General features: G+C 41.5%; 1 protein-coding gene across 1 annotated transcript in view; it reads right to left on the bottom strand.

The window, feature by feature from the left end:
- spata5 (spermatogenesis associated 5) overlaps positions 1 to 24,051 on the bottom strand; it is a 177,732-nt gene that overhangs the window by 128,901 nt on the left and 24,780 nt on the right. Inside the window, exons 10-11 of the mRNA XM_036589865.1 lie at positions 10,055 to 10,209; positions 664 to 873 (exon numbers count right to left, since the gene is read on the bottom strand). Coding sequence (XP_036445758.1) covers positions 664 to 873; positions 10,055 to 10,209 — 365 coding nt within the window. The remainder of the gene's footprint in view (positions 1 to 663; positions 874 to 10,054; positions 10,210 to 24,051) is intronic.

Below are 24,051 nucleotides of genomic sequence, written 5' to 3'. Positions count from 1 at the left end.
GAATTAGCATTCTCATAGCGGTACAAATACAGAATAGGTAGGTAGGTAGGTAGGTAGGTAGATAGATAGATAGATAGATAGATAGGTAGGTAGATAGATACATAGATAGACAGATAGATAGATAGACAGACAGACAGACAGAGAAAGAAAGAAACAAACAAACAAACAAAGAAACAAACCAACAAACAAACAAACACAGGTAAAGATAGAGATGGAGACCAAGGGAGGAGATAGAAAAGAAAGGGAGACAAGCGAGATAGATAGATAGATAGATAGATATGTATAAAAGTACTTATAAGTAACTATAAAGTAAAGATTTTCACATTATACACTATTATATAATGAAATCCAGGGTTGACAATTTTTTAAAGTTCAAGAAATGACTGGTATACTCTGCTTTATTTCGTGTCGGAGCATATATTATATGTTTATTAATACATTTCTTACTTTGCTTTATAGACTCAAAACAACACAAATATAGCAACATGCGTATGCGTATGCTAGCATTAACATTAGTTTAATGCAAGTCTCTGTGTCACATGAGGTTTGAATTGGTTAATATGTTAAGTTCTTGCAAACCAACAAAGAAAGAAAACATGCTCCTTTGTTGAAAAACATTTAGAAAAGCCAGGTGTCCCCAGATATTTAATGGCCAGATGTTACCTTAATGGCGAGGAAGTTGAGCTGGCTCTCGTTAGCAAGTGCTTTGGCAATCATGGTTTTGGAGCAGCCAGGCGGGCCGTACAGCAGGACTCCTTTAGGGGGTGCAATGCCCAGCCGAGCGAAAGCTTCTGGGTGCTTCAGGGGCCATTCAACAGCCTGTTTCAGCTTCAGCTTTACATCCTCCATACCACCAACGTCACTCCAACGTACCTGTACACATTCAAAAACAGAAGACCTTCAAAACAATTTTAGGACCCTTTAGCTTAGAGCTATAGAGGAGCCAGTGTAGGAAAGCAATATTAAGCTGACCTTTAACCACTTCATACCCTTTTTTACACTGATCCTAAATTGTCAAGACCCCCACAGGACCACCACAGAGCAGGTACTATTTGGGAGGTGGATCATTCTCAGCACTGCAGTGACACTGACGTGGTGGTGGTGTGTTAGTGTGTGTTGTGCTGGTACGAGTGGATCAGGCACAGCAGTGCTGCTGGAGTTTCTAAACACCTCTGTGTCACTGCTGGACTGAGAATAGTCCACCAACCAAAAATATTTAGCCAACAGTGTCCTGTGGGCAGCATCGTGTGACCACTGATAAAAGTCCACCGGATGACTAACACAAACTGTGCAGCAGCAGATCAGCTATCGTCTTTGACTTTACATCAACAAGGTGGAACATTAAGGTAGGTCTGTATAATAGAGTGGACAGTGAGTGGACACAGTGCTTAAAAACGCACTGCCGTGTCTGATCCACTCATACCAGCTCAACACATCCTAACACTTCACCACCACAACAGTGTCACTACAGTACTGAGAATGATCCACCACCCAGAAATTTCTTCTTAAAACCCACTTACGCACTTTTCACGAAGATTATTTGGGATTTGTTCTTAGATAAGAACAGAATCTACACACTCAAGACTGTGTAGCCCAGTTTTGAAAATCACCTGCTGCTACAAATTGCACAAAAACAATAGTCTATAGTTGGTTATTCAGTATGTCAGTCAAACGCCCCTTTCCTGTCAAAGTAGGCGGTCCTTGGCTACAATTAGCTACAAAGTGCATCAGACTTATCTGAAAATAACCAGAAGTCTGGCTCACGGGACCAATCTCATGACCCAAAATGGTTTACGGTTTTACTCCTTCAGTTACATTGCAAAAAAATGTAACATGGAACTTTGGTAAAAAGTAGGTTCCAAACCCAGGAGTATTTGGTTGATCCTGTAAGTCCTGTTTTTCTCTTTTTCTCAAAATCAGGATATTTTTGTCTTGAAAATGTACAAAAACAAACACACACACACTAGAGCCTCCGGGGCCAAGGCGTGTGGCTGCACTGGAAGTTTCTTATATAAAAATGAGAAGCAAATGTTGGCGCTCATCTGGATCTGATCAGCCTGCTGGAAACCATCACCTTCCTTTCAGAGGAAACCTCTTCTCTCTCCCTCTCTCTCTCACTCTTGCTTGCTCTCTCCTAATCCTCTGCTCTTTCCTGAGTGTGTGTACTGGGGTGATCTCAGTCCAACACAGGAAGCAAAGCTACACTGCCCAGGGCGACACACTGCCACGGCAACCTGATTCCAATTAGTGGCAGGATGATGCGAGAGCCTCTTCCTGTATGGTTACATCTCACACACACACACACACACATATATACAGGACAGGATGCTTGTGTATGTGTGCACGCGTGTGTGTCTTGCACACAAAACCCCTCAAAACATCCCTTCTCCGGCCTCCGTCCAGCAAGCGTGACTGGTGTCTGTGTGTGTGTGTGTGTGTGGCTACTTAAGTCAAAAATATGTGGTTTGGGGGCATTGGGGCCAAAATAAATCAATGAGTAAATAAATTTCAAATTATGTCCTAAAAAATCAAATAAATTTAAACTTAAGTCCTAAAATGACTAAAAGAAATGTTAACTTAAGCCCTAATCAAATGAGAGAAGTACATGTACACCTGAGCCAGACTCATGGATATATAATAAGTAACTTATTTTCTTTCACATTTTGAGTTTATTAAAAGTTGCACAGCGACACCCCCACCTCACCGTTCCATTGTACAAGTGGAACACTTGGCGTGTCAGCTGAGGTATGGCTTTGGCACTTTGCCTGCTTTTGCCAGTCTGCGCGCTGTACACTTTTAAGTATACTTCAAACAAAAATGACTTTGTGAAGCAAAACGGCAGTACCTTTAAAGGGGAACTCATTTAATGGTTTAGATGTAAACAAAATCATTCGGAGTGGTTTGGTGTGAAATGCGCCTTTCTGGAGAAATTTACCGCGCCAGAACTGTTCACCATTAGCAGTACTAGGAACCAGCCGTCGTTATGTCTGCACTACAAATATCACCATTTTACCTGCTATCCAAAAAGAACAGTGAACTTACACGTCTTGTAAGTTTTATATGTCATAGCGATAATGGCTAAATTGAAAGAAATACGTTTTCATTGGATACGATTTTTTCCTTGCAATGCCCTGCGTGTGCCTCTCTGCCCTGAACGCGTTTTGGAGAAGGGTCTGACTGCAGAGCTGTAGAGCCGCAGGTTTACACACCCGCAGTTTCACTCCAGCAGAAACTGGAATCAAAGTAAGAAATGTTTACGAATGAAATAAATTGGTTGCCATTAGCCACCGGGCATATATTACTGTTAGCCGTTAGCTTAGAACAGACTGTCTAACGTGGGCCATGCAAAAAATACAAAAACTATCTACCTCACTATCCTACTACATCAACTGGTAAGCGGAGTAGCAAGTATTTTGTTGTTGACACCAGCACTTTCCATTTGCCCTGGGTTGCTGTGCGTCGGCACCGGTGGATTCTCTCTCTCTCTCTCTCTCTCTCTCTCTCTCTCTTTCTCTCTCTCTCTCTCTCTCTCGGCTCTCTCTCTTCTTTAAACCGCTGCAACTTTTCTGGTCCAAATTGATATGGATCTATAACATTTTGCAAACAGAGCTCCTCCAAGTCTTCTGCTTACACTGCAATCTGCCAAAAATAGGTAAGACAACCGCAAAAATAAACTGTAAACAAAAGCTGCTGCTGGCGTAAGCCGTGTTGAACGGCTGTAGCTACAGGCTAGTAACAACAAAAGCATGTTAGCTTGCGCGCAGTGATCTCAGTTGAGAAGGCGGTTTTGAGAGGAAACACAGAACTAATTCTGGAGTAAAAGTTCATACTAAACTATTTAGGCCAAAACTTTATAACAAAACTATCACAAAACAATATTGCAGGTTTTGAGTCATGCATTCGTAACCACTGTGTGTAGTTCTAGTACTATAACGGTGAACAATTTGCACTCTAAATTTCTTTGGAAAGGCGCATTTTACGCTGAACCACTCTGAATGATTTTGTTCACATCTAAACTATTGAATAATTAAGTATGTTTGCTAAATCGGTGGAGTTCCCCTTTAAGGGTGCATCTTCAGTACCTTTATTTAGGGAACAGATTTGTATCACATTCTGTTGCAATAATGTTATTAAGTTGCATTGACTAATACTTTTATGTTATTTTTCTATTTGAAAACAAAATGAAAAGGAACAAATATTCACCTTTCCCTTGAGAAAATGAAGTCAGTGTACATTTAAAACTCATTTCAGGTACACAGTTGGACCTTAAGACCTTTGTTGTACCTTTCAGGGTACATTTACATAGTTTGTACCTTGATGAACAAAAACGCACCTGTAATGTAGCTCTTGTAACCTCCCCCTGCGACCGATCCACTGATTGGTACTGAGATGCATACCAAGTTCTTTGTAAGTATACTTATGGGAGCGTGTTTGGTGGAAGTGGTGGTTTTATCATTGTTTAAAGTTTACCGACCAGCTGTAGCTTTGTCGCCCTCGTTATTCTCCATCTTGGCTAAAGAGGGGGCTTTATGCTTAAGCAGCATTAGAGACGGCTAAAGCAACCAGAGGAACGCTTCACTACAGCCATAGCAGCAGAAATCAAAGCTCCAACGGTAAAAGAGTGATGTAAAGTAAATCAGTCAACTCTGATTACTTTCTGTAATTTACTAACCAAGTGACTGTTTAGCATTACTGTCGTCTCTTGCAATACTATGAGCAGATCATACGATGAAAAATGGGGAAATCCATTAAATTACATGCGTCTTTGAAAAATATGCTCTGAATCCTCATCAGTGATAGCGTCGGTGTCAACTGAAAACGAAACTCTAATTTTAAATACAACAAAAGCGCAAAATTAGGTCAGCTAAAACTCGTGATGTACCACTGGCCTACATAGGGAAATAAGCAGCAAGTCAGATACGCGCTTCTGGAAAACAGCACAGTTTTTCTGGCTGCCTTCGCAACCCTGCATGCTTAAAATCCCTACTGTTCTCCAACTGTTAAATGCAATTTCACTATCTCTGCTACTTTCAGACCACACAGGGGTGCTGAGGGGGCTGCATGCCCAAACTTGAACATTTAACGGTTTAACTACAACTGATAAAAATAACTAAATATTAATCTAATGAGTGGCCAATAAAGAGCTATGTCTGCATGTTTTAGGGTGGAGTCTGGATTTTTAAGTTTTATTTATATATTGTGAAAGTCTTCTCCAGTTGTTTACCACTGCATTTTCATTACAGCAAGCCAAATCACTTCCCTTGAGAAGTGCTCAATGCTTTGGGGGTGTGTCGCTGAAAGAAAAGCATTTTTAGGTGTCTATAGGAAAAGTGTGCAGAGTTGTGGGCTATTTCTGAGCCCCAAAGTGACCCAATACACTGTATTTTAAACTTGAAAAAATCCACTAAAGTGATGATGATGTCCCACATTTTTAATGCATTAGCTGTTTTTTAGCTTGACTCTAGGCCTGACACAATCTGTTTGCATGCCACATGTCAACAATCTGATTGGTCGCCGTTCAGAAAATCTGCATAGTTCATCCATAACTAGACGCTTATATATGGGCAGTGTAACAATAATAAGGTACATTGCCGTGTTTAAAAAGCATGTTTAAAAATTATAACTTGTCAATTTTCTATTCCAGTTCTGAATGACTAAATAAACACATTGCACCAATTTATATTTTAGTGGAGCTCACTAACTGGTGGTGACGGAGCTGACAGATAGGTGGTGCTGACAGAAGGAGGAGAAAAATGAAAGCCAGGAAAAACCTCGCATGACAGTCCCTCAGCGACGGCTAAGAGCTACACACACTACAGAAAAGGTCTGATTTCGTCTTTTCATCCTCTAAACAGGAGTCATTTTAGCATCAGTTAGCTGGAATCAAGCCTGTGCTTTAGTGTGTGGCATGTTTGGCCTGCTAACTAAGGTATTGTTAGCTTAGCCAAATCACTACAGCCCCTAGCAGGCTTTCTGTCACTCAACATTTACTGTCTCAGACATGCCTGTACTGTAATGAGTCCACTGTTTGGGTCTGTAGCCTGCTTGCCAAGCTAAAGTTAAGTTAGCTTAGCTTCACCAATCAGGCTACAAATCCAAACACGACAGAACAAGTTTACTTTGCACCTTTCTGTCCCTTCAACGCCAGTTGGTCGACTTCACTCCCTCAGATTTAAATCATTATCATCTTAACTTGTGTCAGTGATGTAGATAGCCAGAATCGAGTATGCATCGTGCTAGCTAAGCTAATGCTAACCTGGTCGTCTCCAGAGGAGCCTGGCCTCTTCCTATTTCCCCCGTTATTTCAAAAACAGGAATCCTCAATGAAATGGGGTGAATGGAGCTAAACGAGTAAAAACAAAAAAGTTTAAATAGTGAAACACTTGCCCAGAAACTTCCTTTACTTTTAGAAAGTAGAAGGATGCACTAAACTAACAAAGCAAAGAAAACCTACCTATATGTTTCCTTTTTTTCTAAAGCAAATGGGTTTTGAGCAGCAGGACGCTAGCATTACTACTACTAAGTGCTGATTGGTTGGCTAATGGAGCCGCTCACACACAAAAAGCATTGTTTCAAACTCCCATAACTGGAGTTCAAAAGCATTTAAAAATATAACGGTGGTGTTAAAATGGTTTAAGCTGTTCTGTGTTCAGGAAATAAATGTATTCTTTTATATTAACATATTTAAGCATTTATAAACTGTGTTTTTGCTCAATTGTTCCCTCTTAACCCATTCATTTTGGACTCGCTCGGGAGCGCCCTCTAGTGTTTCAGAAACCTGGAAGACACTACAGAGTGGTAATTCTCCTCTCCTCTGGTCAGCTCTCCTAGTTAGCAGCACTCTTTTAGAGGCCTTTAGCAATTGTTAGATGGTTTGACATTTATTAAATCACGCATTGTATTCACTTATTTGGTGACCACGTAAGTGAAGTAAAGCTTTTGATTATATATGAGAGGCACAAAAGTGTCATAAATGGTTCATGTCATTTATGCCGCTTTTACCCCAGCAGCCCCCCAGCCCACTCTGGTAATACTGTATACCGCAGTAATATCTGGAGACGGTTTGAAGGTACGAAACGTGGGTGCCCAACCAACCTTCCTGTGTCCCTGACCATGGCTTTTCTCAGGCTTTGCACAAGGACTGGGCTCAACTTTAGTTCAGGAGCTGCAATGACCCTATGCCAACCCACAGTTGGCACTCGTTGTGTGTGTGTGTGTGTGGTGTTTGCACAAGACATCAACAAAATCATTTGAAGACCCCCGATGCAGCTCTTCCCTCTGCCTATTTGGTGTCTGCGTGTCATTAAACAGACAATGTGCAGGTCTGTTAAGCACTTCACTTTTTTTTTTTTCTTTTCTTTATCCGTCTCTAATATTTGCAGCCATTCTCCTCTGGGCAGGTGTGAGATGTAAACTGTCTATAAACAGAGATTAGCGCCTTTTACGCCACTTCCTTCCGCACGCCGCACAAACCAAAACACAGCACGCTCACATCCCCACACAAAAGAAAGTTCTCCCTTGTTCCGTTGCCACCTGCCTCTGTTCATGCATGCATTACTCAGCCTCACTCACTCGCTCGCTCGCTCACTATCAACCTGTTTTTTATTTTAAGGTCAAGCTCTCTTAAAGCAAGAGTTTAGCCAAAAACCTGATTTACACAATTTTATGTAGTAAATCAGCCAAGACATGTTTCACGTCTGAGGTTTGCCTCTTTAGTTTTGCACCGGAGCTAAAAAGTAACGAGAAAAGAGGTGCTGTGTGGTACAGTCACATTTTTGTTCATCAAGGTACAAACAAAGTAAATGTATCTTCAAAGGTCTGACACTGATCTTAATGTCTATTAAATACCTGAGATAACAAGCTGACAGGGTGTTTGGAGTCAATGCAGCTTAAAAAATATAGCTATATTAGTGGAATATGGTGGAACTAGGTTCCCTAACTAAATGAAACTAATCTGGGAACATTTGCAATTGTTTGAGAAATGGCTAAATTGGGACAAATTCATCAACAAACATCAATATTTTCACAATTTACATTAACATTCATTACATCTAAGAGTTTTTGTTGTCGCCAGAGGGGAGGCGACAAAGCATTAAGGATTAAGCATTAAGCATTAAAGAGTTTTTTTTTTTTTTTGCCGTGTAATGGGCTGTTATCAGTGTATTTAGGTTTGACTCACACTGGATTAAAGAAAAATGACAAATTTCTTGCCATTATTACTTGTTGGCATCATTTCTGCTTTGTCTGAATGCTTAAAAACATAGGCCACTTAAGCGAAAGTTTGAGGAAAAATCGTTTTATTTGGAAAAACTGACTCCACAATAGAGGTGCAACGATTATTCGACTTGGTCAACTAAAATTGACGACCAACTTAGTTAGCAATTAATTTAATTAATTAATTATTAATTGGTGACGTCATCACACGTCTTTTCTGTGCTCACCAGGAATGTTTTGACATTACTTCTTACTGGAGAGCTAATAAAAGCGTGATGGCAGCCTTAAAGGTGCGGGAGCTAAACTCAGAAAATAGCAGTCAGTTGTGCTATTTGTAAAGCCTTTCCAGATAACGCTTACAGTTTTAAACACTGCATCGTTGTCTAAATGTCGAGGCCACCGGTGCGTTTAAATTCAGCGAACGATTGGCTCCACTCGCAAACAGTTTCAGGAGGTAGTTCTCAGCGGGCATACAAGGCAGCTGGACGAAGGGTTACCGCTAAAATGAAGTGTTGGCACAAAATCGTTCATTTAACTGTTCATAGAGAACAAGTTTGTCACACTCGTTCCCCACTTTCCCATCCGCTCCATCAGAGCGCCTCTTCTCTGCGCGGGGAGTATCTGTTTGTATTTAGTTTTGTTTCTTTGTTGCTGCTACTTTGCACATCCTTGGTTTTAAATTTTGACAGGAAAAAGATTGGAATTTTGTTTATGTTTTGTATTAGCAGGAAAGTTCATTAAAACCGTGCATTTTTGAATAAGTTACTCATCTTTATTGTCTTCATTGTTAGTTAACAATGCATAAAACAACAAAAAATCTAAATTTAAAAGCTGACAGCTACATAAGAGTTATTTGGAAATGTATTGATTCATAAACGGAATAATCGATTATTCGTTTCAGTAATCGATAGATTATTCGACTATTAAATTAGTCACAATTAGACACAACTAAACATTAACATTAAAAGCAAAAAAAATCTGTTTCTGAAGTTTTTTTCTTGGGGCAGCACTACACAGGGAAGCACAGAACACTTCACTTTTGTGTGTAAATGTAAAACCAGGACTGGATGCATGACGCTCATTCACACAACATGGACTATAAATCCTACTTATTATCCTACCTATTATCCTACTTAATGATTTCAAAGCAGTTAGCAATAAACTGCTGTGTAGTCTCAGCTATTTATACTCTATCAATTAACATCACGCCTGCCTACATGATCATGTTTAGTTAGACTTGCTTATGCAGTTTCTTACACTGTAAGACAAACTGTTATCTATAAAAATGGACACTGCATAGCCACTGAATTCTGAAAGTCTATGGGGTTGTATATTTGAAACAAAATTTGAGACTACTTAAAAACCGGACATGGTTTGAAGCGAGTGTGTGATGATTAAGGCATGCAGTTTGTACCATGCTAACTGGTGGAGTATAAGCAAACATTGGAAGCAAATAAGCTTGATAGCTACACTAACTTTATAGTTTCAGGGCAAAAGATTTTGCGAACTTACATGTACGATGATGATGGGTAGCTTTAGGCTTTCATTACTTGTAGCTCAAGAACAAAACTAAGCAAATTTTAGATACCAAACTTGTCGTTGCTGATCTGATATGTTTGAGGTAAGGGAAGAATTGTGCAGGTCTGATTTTTTGCCAAGTCATTTCTGTAAATAACTTTCATTCCATATTTCATTGGTTATTTTGGATTGAAAACAATGTAAAATTCACTTTTGATCTTAAATCTGCTTCATTTCCCCCCCATTCATTCATTCACTCACTCATCCACTCATTGTTAGTGACTCTCTGCTAACTTCTGTAGGTGACCAGTGTCCACCATACCTTTGGCACGTCAATAGCGACTTCTCTCATCGCGCTGGGTTTAACGTGCGTCAGGGCCAGTCTGAGGTCAGAGGTTGTGACCTTCACTCTGTCCATCACCTCAGGGTCGGTGAGGGTTGGGACAGAGCCCAAAACTCTCCTCAAGGCATGAAGCCCTGCAAAACAAACAACAAAAGAGAATAAATACAGCGCCAGACAAACGTTTGCACACATCTATTAGCCACTTATCTAGAGGCTACTGAAAAGCATAATTTAGCTGAAAAATGAGTACCTGGCTGTAAAAAATACAAAAAGGTAAATGTTAAAGTGGCTGGTTAGCATAGTGGATAACAGCACCACTCCAAACGGGAGGATCGGAGTGGTGCTGGTTAGCGTAGTGGATAACAGCACCACTCCAAACGGGAGGATCGGAGTTCAGTTCCCCATCAATGCAGGAACGCTTCTGGCACTACACTCCCCATTCTTACCTTTTTGGATAGAAATGTCTGCTAAATATGTAAAGGTGTTGTTTTTCACAGTATCCAGTATGTATTTTTACAATAAATTCAATATTACAATAAATTCAATATTACAATATTCTTCAGCTACTTTTTATAAATTACACATTCAAAAGTAGAGAATTAATGTAGACTGTAGGTGATGTAACAGGTAAGATTTGCATGTAAGACCGTGTATTCCTGGCGGGAATATGCCAAGACAGAATGTTAAAACTGACTGATGACTTTGTGTTCGACTGCAATGGAGTCAGCAACACTTCGCTGTGTATGCAGATCCTAGTTCACTGCCAGCTTGAGTCATTTGTTCATTAGGACATGTACACTGGGCTTATGTCACGTGATATCAGGTGGTATTGTATGTTAGTATAACGCTGTTGTCGGAAGAAAACCTCCAAAACGATAACTTTACAGGAGAAGGAAAAAACCTACTTTACTTTTAATGTAAGTCAATGGAACCAGACTTTTTTCCAAGTAATTTTAAGTCATTTCATTTGGTCCATTCAATGTAAAGGGCAACAGGCATTTTCAAATTATGTCAAAAACGTTTTATGAGGACGAGTATGAGTGAGCGGTATCAGTATTGATGAATTCCTAATCTATACAGATCAAGCACAGATGAATTGTCTCTTCTCTACAAACCTTTTCTATGTGTTTAATTACGAAACGCACTGTTAAGGCAGTCGTGCCTTTTTTAACCATATGGCTTTTGTTTACATCTTACGGTTCAACGTCAACTATGTCAGTGTGAACACTAAGCGAACCACAACTAAAATGCAACCACAACTGAGCTGCATCATTTTCTGCTTTGGTCCAGTCCATGGTAACCCAACTACAGATGTAAACTCCACCCTGCAAGAGTGTTTTCATTGCTCTCCAGCATCCATCTCCCATGAGCAGATACACTCAAAACATTCCCCCCTAATCCTGCCCATTCAATCTAATCCATCCACACCTTTACCAACTCTTAACACACACGAGCCCCAACTCACTCCTTTTATTAAGAGGAAGAAAGAGAGTGAGATGTGAGATGAATAGCGTATGGGGTTTTGGAGGGACTGCGTAAGAGTATATGAAAGAAAGAAAGAAAAATGAAAGGAAGAGTCTAATACATCTTCGCGCACACGTTTCCTGTGTCTCTAGTGAACAAGACTAAGTAGCGAAAGAGAGAGAGACATAGACAGACAGAGAGAGAGAGAGAGTGAGAGAGAGAGAGAGAGACCATCTCACTCAGGGCATTTATAAATCACTCTACTGAAATGAAGAGCTCTACCAAAGTCAGGGCTCAAAACTCAGACTTTAACCCTGAAGATTGGTGCCAGACTGCTGGGCACCTAGCCAGTAGTTAACGAAACGGCAAAGAGAGAGATTTAAGACGAACATCGATAATTTAGAGACGAATGGAGTCATTTATAATTACTCCAGCTGGTTTCCTGAAACATTTAATCTGCAATGAGAAACTGTCGAACACTAAAAAGTCACGAAGCTAAAATCAGCTTCTTGTTCTCCAGCTTCTTTTTGGAATTTTCACGTTCCACCTTAAATGGTACAACAGTTACATTCTGGCACCTCAGGCTCCATTCAAGGTGGAGCAGGAAATTTCGAACAAGAAGCTGGTGAATGAGACTTCAGCCTCGCAAAAAGTCCAACGCTGACCGACATTTTACAAGAAACTATTTTACTTTTCCTTAAAAGTTTCCTGCTGGAGATGCGAGAAAAGCAGCTGTAGCTGAGCTAAAGCTTAAAGCAGAGCAAAGTAAGTCTGCGCTTTCATTTATATTACATTTTAGCCTATACTTGCACATACTGAGACAAATTTACAGCCAAGATAGTAAAATGGACATAAAATGTAGCTGACAAGGTGGTTTGATCTTTGTGGAAAGGACAAAATGTCTCTTCTTAACATTTGGGTTGCCGACCTCTGGCCTAGACTTTGTTAAATCTTTTACTACATATGCACGCAATGTCTAACTTCCAACATGTGCACTGTATGTTTACTTCCTCCATTTCAACAATGGACACAAAGGTTTGAGTACTAACAGCTCCCCCTTGTGGAGAAGCACAGCTGCATAGTGACCCATGGATAACTTAAATATCATTCAAATTGCAGCACGATTATGGTAAATTCACCAAAAAGGCAAATATGAAATACTTTGGGTTTCTGATTGAGTAACTGATTTAGTAGTCATGACAACCTTTCTTGAGAAAGGAGGGAAAGAGAAACAGAACATTTTAGGGGGGTGGTAGAGAAGGACAGGCATTTAAAGGAAAGGCAGACAGAGGAAAGAACGAGTGCTTCACACCTGCAGGCAACCTGAGCTGGATTAACTCTGGGATTACACATGGCTCACGCTGGAATTGTGCTGGAATAATGTTAGAACAGTATTGGAATAACATTTTTCTATGTTATTCCCAGCTCACTACCCTATATGGGCAGCGGTTGTCTTCCATCATGTGGACAACAGAGGTCCTTCTTTTTAGCATGTGCACACACACACACACACACACACACACACACACACCCATGAGGCTTCCTTTCGTCCTGCGAGCTGGAACTGAAGGAGGATTTATGATTAGACAGTATTACATCCTGTTTATATAAAACACACTGCAGGAGAAGGAGGGGTGAAAGATTCCTACACACGTACACACACACACACACACACACACACACACACACACACACACACTCCAGCAAACAGAGCCAATAAGGTCAGTTTGTTCTAGAGACAAACCCTGAGGACAAACCCTCTCCATCCGCTCCATCTTTCCAAATGCTTCCTCTCTCTCTCTCTCTCTCTTTCTCCATCCGCTCCCTTTCTCCAAACACTGCCTCCCCCCATCCTCTAACACTGCAGCGTCTTGCCTGGACCTGAATCTGTGGGTGCGGGCAGCAGCTGAGCCTGGAGTTATTCTAGGGACCGCACCAGGTGGCTTTTAAAGTGGTAGTTCAGCGAAAAATCTAAATCATTCTTCCCCTCACCCCAATTTTAGTCGATAAAGCCGAGACATGTTCAGTGTCTGAAGTTTGCTTGTTTAGTTTCAAACTTTAGCTACAAGGCTAATGCAGTTAATTTCGCTATGACCAAAAAGCACACACGAGTACAAAGACAGCTACCAGTGCTGCTCTGAAATGCACCTCTGTCGATGATTTTTGAAAACAATATGTTTTACAGTGTCAGAAACCACAAACGCAAGTCTACTTGAGATTACTTAACAACACAACATGGTTTGAGGCAAATATGTGATGATTTAGGCAAAGAGTTGGCTAATAAGGCAGGCAGCCTCGAATGGGATTATGAGAGAGAGAGAGAGAGAGAGAGAGAGAGAGAGAGAGAGAGATAGAGAGAGAGAGAGAGAGAGAGAGACAGACAGGTAGCCAGGCAGACAGAGAGAGAGAGAAGAGAAGAGGAGAGAAGAGAAGAGAAGAAGAGAAGAGAAGAGAAGAGAAGAGGAGAAGAGAAGAGAAGAGAAGAGAAGAGAAGAGAAGAGAAGAGATACAGAGAGAGCAAGTGAGAGGGAGACAAAACAGAAAATTAGACACAAAATATTGTGAGAGAAGAAAAAAGACATAAAAAGAGAGTAGGCACAGACAGAAAAAAGAAAGAAAGAGAAAAAGAGATGGACAGAGACAGACAACAAAAAAGAGAGAGAAAGAGAGAGGGAGAGAGCGCAAGGAGGGGAGAGAAGAGAAGAGACAGACAGATAACAAGCAAAACGAGAGTGAGACAGACAGATAAGCAAAACAGAGAGAAAGAGAGAGACGGATGACAAAAAGAAGAGAGAGAGAATCACTTCCCCATTTCAATTTGGTTAAGAAAACATCCGATGCGCTATTAGTGTGTGTGTGTGTGTGTGTGTGTGTGTGTGTGTGTTAGACAGAGACACACAGACTAATGTGAACCAAATGTGGATTCTTCTCCTCTCTTCCTTTCATTCCCTCCCTCTCTCACTCTCTCTCTCTCTCTCTTTCTCTCTGCATGGTTGATATGCAGCTGCATCCTAAGTGAAGCTGGACGCTAGGCCACAATTCCAAGAAGCCAAAAAAATGAACATTTGCAAAACATCCCACTCGGCCAAATTAAGGCTAACACAGTCCTTTTTATACCGATAGGAAAGAAAGAGAGAGAGAGAGAGAGAGAGGGAGAGAGAGAGAGAGGGAGAGAGAGAGAGAGGGAGAGAGGGAGAGAGTATGGCGTGAAAGATGTATGGTTGGCATTAGTGGTGTGGTTCCAATTATCCAGTTTAAAAATAGAGTCACGCTGAAAAAAAACCCTTCATATCAAAGACGCTCAGCAGTGCAAATGTACCAGACGGACAGGTGAAGTTTCTGGAAATTTAGGACAAAAGCGATCATTCTACTGCAGAACCACAACAGGGGAAGAAGAAGAGCTCTGGATTTCCGAAAGCGGCCAAAGCTGCTGGATAAAGTTTAGCGTTCACTATAGGAAGGATAACAGATGCTTTTAATCTCCTTTGTAAGCTTGTCCTCCTTTTATCCTCATGCTCGTGTCAAGGGGTCTCGGTTTTATCGGAAGAATTAGTTTCCCACCAGGAAGCGCCACACACAAACCCTGCGAAGATAAAGTCGGATACACTGAAAGGTTTGATGCCAAATGAATCATCCAAGTATTTTAATAATGGCTAAAGAAAAAAAAACATTAAACAGTCCATCAATGCCAAGTGATGAAGTAATGCTGTTATTTGATTACTATACGCACAATAGTAAATGCACACACACTAGGGAGCAGTGAGCACACTTGCCCAGAGCAGTGGGCAGCCCTATCCACAGCACCGGGGAGCAGTTGGGGGTTCAGTGCCTCGCTCAAGGGCACTTCAGTCATATACTGTCAGCTCAGGGGATCAAACCGGCGACCTTCCGGTCACAAGGCTGGTTCCCCAACCTCTAGCCCACGACTGCCCCTTAGCCCCTTAGTCAGAGCTCCGTTGTAATGGTTACAGCCCAAACAAACGTGCATTAGGATGGTGGCAGAACTCAAAGCAGAGTACAAAAGCTATACGACAAGCAAATGCTGACTAAAAAAAATGCAGAGGTTAAAGAGAATATATGGCGGACGAGAGCCTCGAATTCCCCCACTGACCTATGGAAATACCTGCAGAAACCCTCAGTATGCAGCCATATCTTTGGTAAGAGGCTGTGGAACTCCCAGTGCTGCTGTCATTTTTGAAGAATGGGATGTACCCAGTGTATGCACCATTTAGTTGCAGTATTTAAAAGAAAAAAAATTCTCCAAATAAGTGTTTAACCAGAAAAATTCTTTGGATTTGGGGTGAAGTTCCCACTATGTTAAAATCGTATCTGTTTTTCATCTGAAAAAATCATACTTGGCGTGAATAGGTCTTAATAGTTGAGCCCCGTCCTCGATCAGTATTGGCTATCAGGCCGAAAGGCGATCGGCAACTGGTATCAGCCCCAACAACACTGATTGGTCCATCTCTAGTTACGAGAGAAATGTGTCACAAAACAGTGCATTGCACCCAGCTGCGTATGGGGCTGAGCAGCCACAGACCAGCCAGAGTGCCAATGCTAATCCATGTCCACTGCTGAAAGCACTACAATAAGCATGCAAAGCGTCAGAACTGGACCTTGGAACAATGTAAAATGGCCGCTTGATCCAATGACTCCTGTGGAAGTGATGACACCGGGATGCACTGTGGGAAGAAGACAAGCCAGTAGAGGGAGTGTGATGTTCAGGGCAATGTTCCTCCTGGAAACTCTGGGTCCAGTCATTCATGTGGATGGCAATTAGACACAAGTCACCTACCTAAACATTGCTGCTGACCAGGTACAACCCTTCCTAACAGTGGTACTCCCCAATGTCCGTGGCCTCTTTCAGCAGCTGCCACACAGCACATATTTGGGAATGGTTTGAGGAACACGACATAACCATATAACCATTTATCCTTGCACTTGAAACCCAATTTACACTTGAAAGCAGTATAACTTCATCATCCAATGCAGCCCAGAAGAGCATAGGTTTCTATTCTGAGTACTGGCTCCTTTCAGTGGTTCCTCCTCATGCACACACACTACCTCTGCATGGCATGAGCCATGCGTCACCGTTTGGCAGCATTTGCACTACAGAACAGTACACAGAAATTCTCACAGCCTGTAAACAAGATCTACACACTTCCTTTTGCAAATAGATAAACAGTCAAATCACTCGCTTTACTTCGCTTGATATAACAGAACTTGTAAAAGTGCACATTGCCTTTGTTTACCCTCAGCAGTTTTGTGGCTTGTGGTTAGGCAATCATCTCAAGTCTGAAGGTCTACCAGAAAATGCAGCCATGTGGAAAAGTCCTGGTCAAATGACATGTTTTGTTGATTTTCTAAGTGAAAATAAGAGAACTCACTTCTGCACATCCTGCACACAGTCACTGTTTATTTGCTGAATTTATTATATCGGGGAAAAACACATAAAATGTGGCTGTGCAAAAGTCATGGCACTTTTTATATTTTATTTATTTATTTTTTTTTAATATGTTAAACTCTGCAAATGAATGGAAATTAAGTACTAAAATTGATTCAAAAAAGCCATATTGAAGTTTATTTCCTGTACAGAATGTGTAAACTTATTTCAGTGTGTTCAAACTGTTGCATACAACCGTGTATGTAGAACAGAACTGTGCAGGTTACTTTACTGTGGCATTTAAAAGCAAGCCTAAAAGGTCTTACCTAAACCAAAATTAGATGTACTAACTTCAGCGTACTATTAGTGGTGTTTAAGTGTGGCTGTCTTAACTATGAGAACACAAATTTTAGATTGGTACTTGGTGTGGGCCGATAACCAATATCAAAAGACTCGTATCAGGACGTCCCCAACTTTAACTGTGCATGATGTCTCATAAAAGAAGAGTGGAGATACCCACGAGCTATGAGTGCACCGTCAAACAAATCCCGAAATACTTTTGGCATGACACCATGAGGAAAAGAACAGGAGGAGGGGAGACGAAAAGAAAAGAAAAACAGGAACGTTTTCATTACAGCACTGTGTCTTCCGGAGCTCCCCCCACCCGCCCCCCCCCACACCTGTATTTACTGCTCTCAACAGCTGGGCTGAAGCTGTTCACTCAAAAGAATAATGCCCACCCTCGGAAAGAAAGAAAGACAGAAAGACAAAGAAATAAAGAAAGAAAGAAAGAAAGAAAGAAAGAAAAAGAGTGAGATAAACAGAGGGGAAGAGACAGACAGAGACACTGAGAGAAAGATAGAGAGAGAAGGAAAGGATAGAGACAAAAGAGAAAAAGAATAGAAAGAAAGAAAAAAATGGAAAAATAAGAAAAAAAAGAAAGAAGGAAAGAAAGAATGAATGAATGAAAGAAAAATAAGACACAAAGAAAAGAAAGAAAGAAAAGAAAGAAAGAAAGATGCAGGGTAACAGTAGGGAAGAGACAGAGAGACGGAGAGGGGGAGGGAGAGAAGAGAAAGAACAAAAAGAAAGAAAGAAAGAGAGAAAGGAGAAAGAAAGAAGGCACTGAAAGCAAGCCAAGAAGGAAAAAGAAAGAGTAAAAGAGAAAGAGAAGAAGAGAATAGAGACAAATAGAAGAAGAGAGAGAAGATGTGAGAGAGAGAGAGAGAGAGAGAGAGAGAGAGACATACAGACAGACAGAGACAGAGAGAGACAGAGAGAGAATGTAGGGGAGAGAATGTGCAAGACAGATAGGGAGAATGAATGAGAGGGAGAGAGAGAGACAGAGACAGAGAGAGATCCTCTTTTCCGGAGCATGCCGTTAGCTGCAGTAGAGCAGCTTTAGGGAGGACGTGAGGAACATTTCCGGATTTTATAAACAGCGGACTGGAATAAACGTCCCGTCAGCGGTCCGGCTGGATTTATGGCTGCTGGCCTCGGGAGCCCTGGCGCTTTAAAAGGAGCGAGAGAGCAGGAAAAGCGCTTTATAAGGAAGACAGCGGCGCATAAGCATTCTGCCCTGTTTATCTCCCCCACGAGCCTCCACTCTGATTTATAGCAAACACTGTAACTTTTCTTCCACTTTTCTCCCTCTCTCTCTCTGTCTTTCTCTGTCTCTCTCTCTGTCTTTCTCTCTGTCTCTCTCTCTGTCTCTCTCTCTTTCTCTCTCTCTCTGTCTCTCTCTCTCTGTCTGTCTGTCTGTCTCTCCCTCTCCCTGTCTCTCTGTCTCTTTCTCTCTCATGTACATAAAAAATAATGAGTTTACAGGTTTGTGGTTATTAACTCAATCTCACACTGAAAATATGATCATCTAACTTTTAACTGAAGTGACTTTAATCTACCTAATCTTGTGTCACAATTACTGGCACCCCTGCATTTACTACTATGTGCAACCTCTCTTTGCCAACATAGCAGCACTGAGACCTTAATGCTCGATGAGACTGAAGAGATCTGATGAACGTGAGACCACTCATCACTACAGAATCTCTCCAGATCCTCAGGGGTCCCAGGCCCTCTTTTTTTTTTAGACTCTCCTCTTCAGCTCACCCCACACGTTTTGTGTGGGGTGAGCTGAATATCCCACCTATCCCAGTCCCCTGGTTTAGGTCAGGGGACTGGGATAGCCTTGTCAAAAGCTTGGCTGTGGTCATTTTTGTGTGGATTTGGACATTACAACGATTTTTTTTATCACATCCTATCACAGTGACAGATTCTTGACTACTACACATCCTTTCAGATTCATAGTGCTGAGTCGTCTCACAGTGGAAAGACGGACAGAAACAGCTGTGGATTCTTTCAGATCTAAAGAAAAAGTGGAGCTTGATTTTCTCCTCTCTCTCAAAGATGAGAGCTATAAGCGCTGTTTATCTGATGGTGAGAATTGTATCTACCAGGTCTTGCAGGGTTCCGTTTCATTTTATAAGCTCCCCAGACAAAGAATTAGTTTAAGATGGTAGTAACTTCAGGCTCCGGCAGATGGCGTTGCACGAGGTTGTTGGGGCTATAAATACCTGCGGGGTGTGCGACGGGATTCATAGATTGAGAAGAGGTGGTACAGTGCAGCGAACGTTTCGTTCAATGTGTGGAAAATGGGTCACAAAGCCGATGTTAATGATTGGCAAAATGGAACAAAGGAAGTAGCTTAATTTGCAGGTGTATCAAAGCGTACAGTCATACGGGTCGACCAGCAGTGACAAAAATCCCAGTCTACAGGAAATTCTTGTCAGAACTTTGGCCGAAAGACGAAATTGACGGACATGGGCCGTCGGCGTGTTTCAAGGCTTGTGAATAAAAATCGCATCACCTTCAGGCAAGAATTGCTTATAGAAGTCAATGCAGGTCCTTCACAACCAATTTCTGAACAAACACTCTGCAGGGAACTGCATACCATGAACATACGGAGCAGAGTGGCTTGCAAGAGGCTCACTTTGCTCACTTCTGCTCACAAAGTTGCGAAGAGGCACAAAAACTGAACTGTTCTTGGCTGGAAACGTGTTGTCTGGTCAGAAGAATCTCATTTCTGCCTGCATCAACCTCAGCAAGCCTTCGATGAGGACTGCGTGCGAGGTGTGGGTCAAGCTGGAGGCTCTGTGATGTTCTGGGGATGTTTTAATTATGCAGAAGTGGTTCCTTTGGTTGAAGTGACAGTAAATGTGAGCCACAGTGCCTACACTGAGCTGCTGGACAACCAGGTTTTGCCTTTTGCTCACCATCTTACTGAGGGACATAACATTCCTATCCCTGTATTCCAAGATGACAATTCTCACATTCACAGGGCTGCAAACGTGACTGTTTGGCACGATGAACATTCAGGAGCATCCACACATCTGGACTGGACCACAAAATCCCCAGATTCGAATCTTCTTGAAAATCTGTGGGAATACCTGGAACAACGAGTAAGACGCCAGGGAAGGCATCCCCGAAATCTGGCCAAACTGTGGAATTCTTTGATGCAAGAGTGGCTGAACAGTGATGTCGTCTACATCCAGAAACTTGTCCAGTCCACGCCAAAACGAATCGCAGCTGTTATTCGCACTTGTGGAGCTATTACACGCTATTAGGTACATTTCAGTCACAGGCGGCAAATTTTTTTTGTCTGGTGAGCTTATAAAGCGACATATTTAGTCATCTGGCTGATGCTCCTGCCCAAAGCAAGTGACATTTAAACTCCAGAAACAAGGGGTCACACACAGGGGTCAAGGTCAAAACCATGAGCTCAGGTTATAGCCACGCCTTGTTGCTGTGCTAAAAGAAGCTTGACAGAAAATAAAAAGATTAAAGAGAGGAGAAAGACCAAGGAGAGACAACTAATCAATATTATATGATCAATATCACCAAACAAGGCAAATAATGAAAAGCAAGAGCTCAGTTTAGAGGCTATTTCATGATCGTTCTTACTCCTGACTGCACTAACACCCGAAAAGAAGTTGTGCCATTTCATTAGTTACTTTATTTGACCACCAGAGGGCGACGTGGAGGATTATACACATGTTCTCAGGCAAGGTAGAACATCTAAGACCCCACCTGCTTCTTGGTGGTCCTGGGTTTTTCCTCTGCTCATGTAGGACTGAATCAGAGCAAGAGAAAGAAAGAAATCTGAGAAATCCACTGACATGGGTTTACAGTTCATTTGGTGTGAACACTGGTACCAGTTAAACTGATGCTAGATGTGTTCAGGACGATGTGTGTGCTGGTGCTGGTAGGGGTGGGCAATATGACTATATTGTATCACAATGCACTTTTCTGTTTATATCATAGGCATCATTAGCCCGTCTAGAACACTGAAGATCTGCATTAATCATAAAAAGACATATTTAAATCAACTGACCATTTGTGAAGCTGAAAAAGTTTTAGACTGTTGTAGTCCAGTGTCAAAACCATTAACGGGCATAACATCACCTATATTGGCTGAAAGGTAACCTAAGCATCATTTGGGATGCTGTAGGTTGCTAACACTCATTTTAATGCAGCTAGCGATAAATAAATGTTACTAAAAGTTAATTTTATGACCTTAGCTGCTGACAGTTTGATTGACCGATTAAACAGGACTGTACTGCTCACATCTGTGGTTAAAAAATTTGTATAAAGATAAATATTAGTGCACTTGTACATGTGCCCTCATTTCTCATGTTTCATTAACATGTGTCTCAGAGGCAAGATGAACAGACACTAACAGGCAATTCGGCAGCTCAACGCACTTGGAAGAGAACATTAACTGCCGATTCAACAGATGCCCAAGGTGGCTAGCATTACGCTGAGGGATGAGGCAGAAGAAAGGCCATCATTCCCATTTAAAGAGAACGAGGCCAACTATGCTCTGAGAGATGGCTCTGACATCGCTGGTTATCGATCCACAAACTCCCAAAATATACTTCTAGTTTTTAATAGCCTTTTTGAAACGTAGTACTATTGTTCTGCCAGTGCATTCGTTGTCGTTTGCAGACTTCAGAAAAACCAGTTGCAGCTGTTGAAGCTGAGTTTCACATAAGTTGCAGGACGCTTTACATTATGCAACTCAAGTGAAATTTAGTTTCATGTAGGTTCCAAGCCACGAAAGTTGCATGAAAGTTTCACTGTGTAAAGCCAGCTTTCCAACTAAAGCCACATGAAAGTTTCACCATGTAAAGCTAGCCTTCCGACAAAAGTTGCATGAAAGTTTCACAGTGTAAAGCCAGCCTTCCAACTAAAGATGCATGAAAGTTTTACTATTTAAAGCCAGGCTTCCTACTAAAGTTGCATGAAAGTTTCACTGTTTAAAGTCAGCTGAAGTTGCATGAAAGTTTCAGCATGTAAAGCCAGCCTTCCAACTAAAGTTGCATGAAAATTTCAGTGTGTAAAGCCAGTCTTCCAACTAAAGTTGCAGGAAAGTTTTACCAGCTTTCCAACTAAAGCCGCATGAAAGTTTCACCATGTTTCACAGTGTAAAGCCAGCCTTCCAACTAAAGATGCATGGAAGTTTTACTATTTAAAGCCAGGCTTCCTACTAAAGTTGCATGAAAGTTTCACCATGTAAAGCCAGCCTTCCAACTAAAGTTGCATAAAGGTTTCACAGTGTAAAGCCAGCCTTCCAACTAGTTGCATGAACGTTTCACTGTGAAAAACAGCCTTCCAGCCTTTCAGCCTTCCAAATAGTGATGTTATTTTTGCCATATCATCCACTCTTATGTTCTGTACTGTGTGGATGTCCAGTCTGGGTCATTTAGAGGGTGCAGCGTACATCCGATTGATCCGCTGCGGGGGGAGGAGGGGGTTGGATTTCAGTGAATGAGAGGGATTTGAGCTGAGTGAAACGGGCCCGGAATGCTGAGTGCACAGTAATTTTACCGAACACACACACACAGCTGCATTAGAGTGAAGGAGAAGAATCTGAACTCAATGCAGTGTGTCCGTACTGCCTGTACTGCTGACTGTACAGTAACAGCAGCGCAGACGGGGGTCAGACACTGACCATGCACACACACACACACACACACACACACACACCATGTAAAAAACACAGCTGTCTTGGCCACGTCACACAAACTGCTCTTTTCAAGAGGAAAACTAATGTAGAAAACAGATTTACATGTGTTTGGTACATTTCTACTCTCTATCTTTCTATCTATCTCTTTTCTGTGTCTATGGTTCGTTTCCAGGGTTCGGCAACAGCTCTTTTACTGCCCTGTTGCGGCTCCACAGCAGAATTAGATTTGTAAGTAAGCATAAAATAATCATCCTTTGCAGTACAATGCTGGTCACCATAGCAACACAGATAAGCATCTAACCTAGCCAGTAGGTAAGGAAAAGGCAAAGAGAAAATATAAGACGAACACTGATCATTTGGAGACGAATGGACTTCTTTCATTCATAAGCACTCCAGCTGGTTTCCTGATACGTTTAATCTGCAACGGGACAATGAAAAGTCAGCAAGGTATGGCAGCAGTTCCATTCTGGCACCATTTAAGGTGGAATGGGAAAATTTGAACAAGAAGCTGGAAAATGAGAAGCTGACTTCAGCCTCGTAAAAATCTAAAGTTGAGAGACATTTTACAAGAAACTATTCTACTTTTGCGGAAAGGTTTCCTGCCGGAGATATACAGCCGTATATCTATAGCTGAGCTAAAGCTTTCTCCCAACGTGGTTTGATTTTTGTTGAAAGTACAAAATGGCTCTTTTTAACATTTGGGTTGCCGACCTCTGCTCTATTCAGGCGGGATTAGTTTTACATGAGGAGGCGGGTTAATGTCATTTTTACCGGTGTTTCTCAGTGATTTCCCGTCTGTCTGTGCCATGTCAGTCATTTTTACCAACTGAGTCAAAAAAGCGTAACTTTTGTTCTCTGTGGCTAAAATCAGGCCAATAAGGAATGTTACTGTCCTACTTCATGTGTACAACTCAGAATATGTAGAAATGACAGAAAAACAGTTTAATTTTCAGTAGTGATGTTGACTGTTATACTGTAAATTCCCAAGCTAATGGTGCAGTGTATTTACTTAGGACATAATAGATGGTTAGAGTACACAAAATAATGGCTACATTAAATATTTTGACGTGTTTTCTACTCTTTTCTGAAGTAAAGACGGTGTGTAAA

The sequence above is a fragment of the Colossoma macropomum genome, unplaced genomic scaffold (assembly GCF_904425465.1).
Source record: "Colossoma macropomum unplaced genomic scaffold, Colossoma_macropomum, whole genome shotgun sequence".
NCBI lineage: Eukaryota > Metazoa > Chordata > Actinopteri > Characiformes > Serrasalmidae > Colossoma > Colossoma macropomum.
The sequence above is the reverse complement of the archived record's forward strand: the minus strand, read 5'-3'. Positions and strand labels throughout refer to the sequence as shown.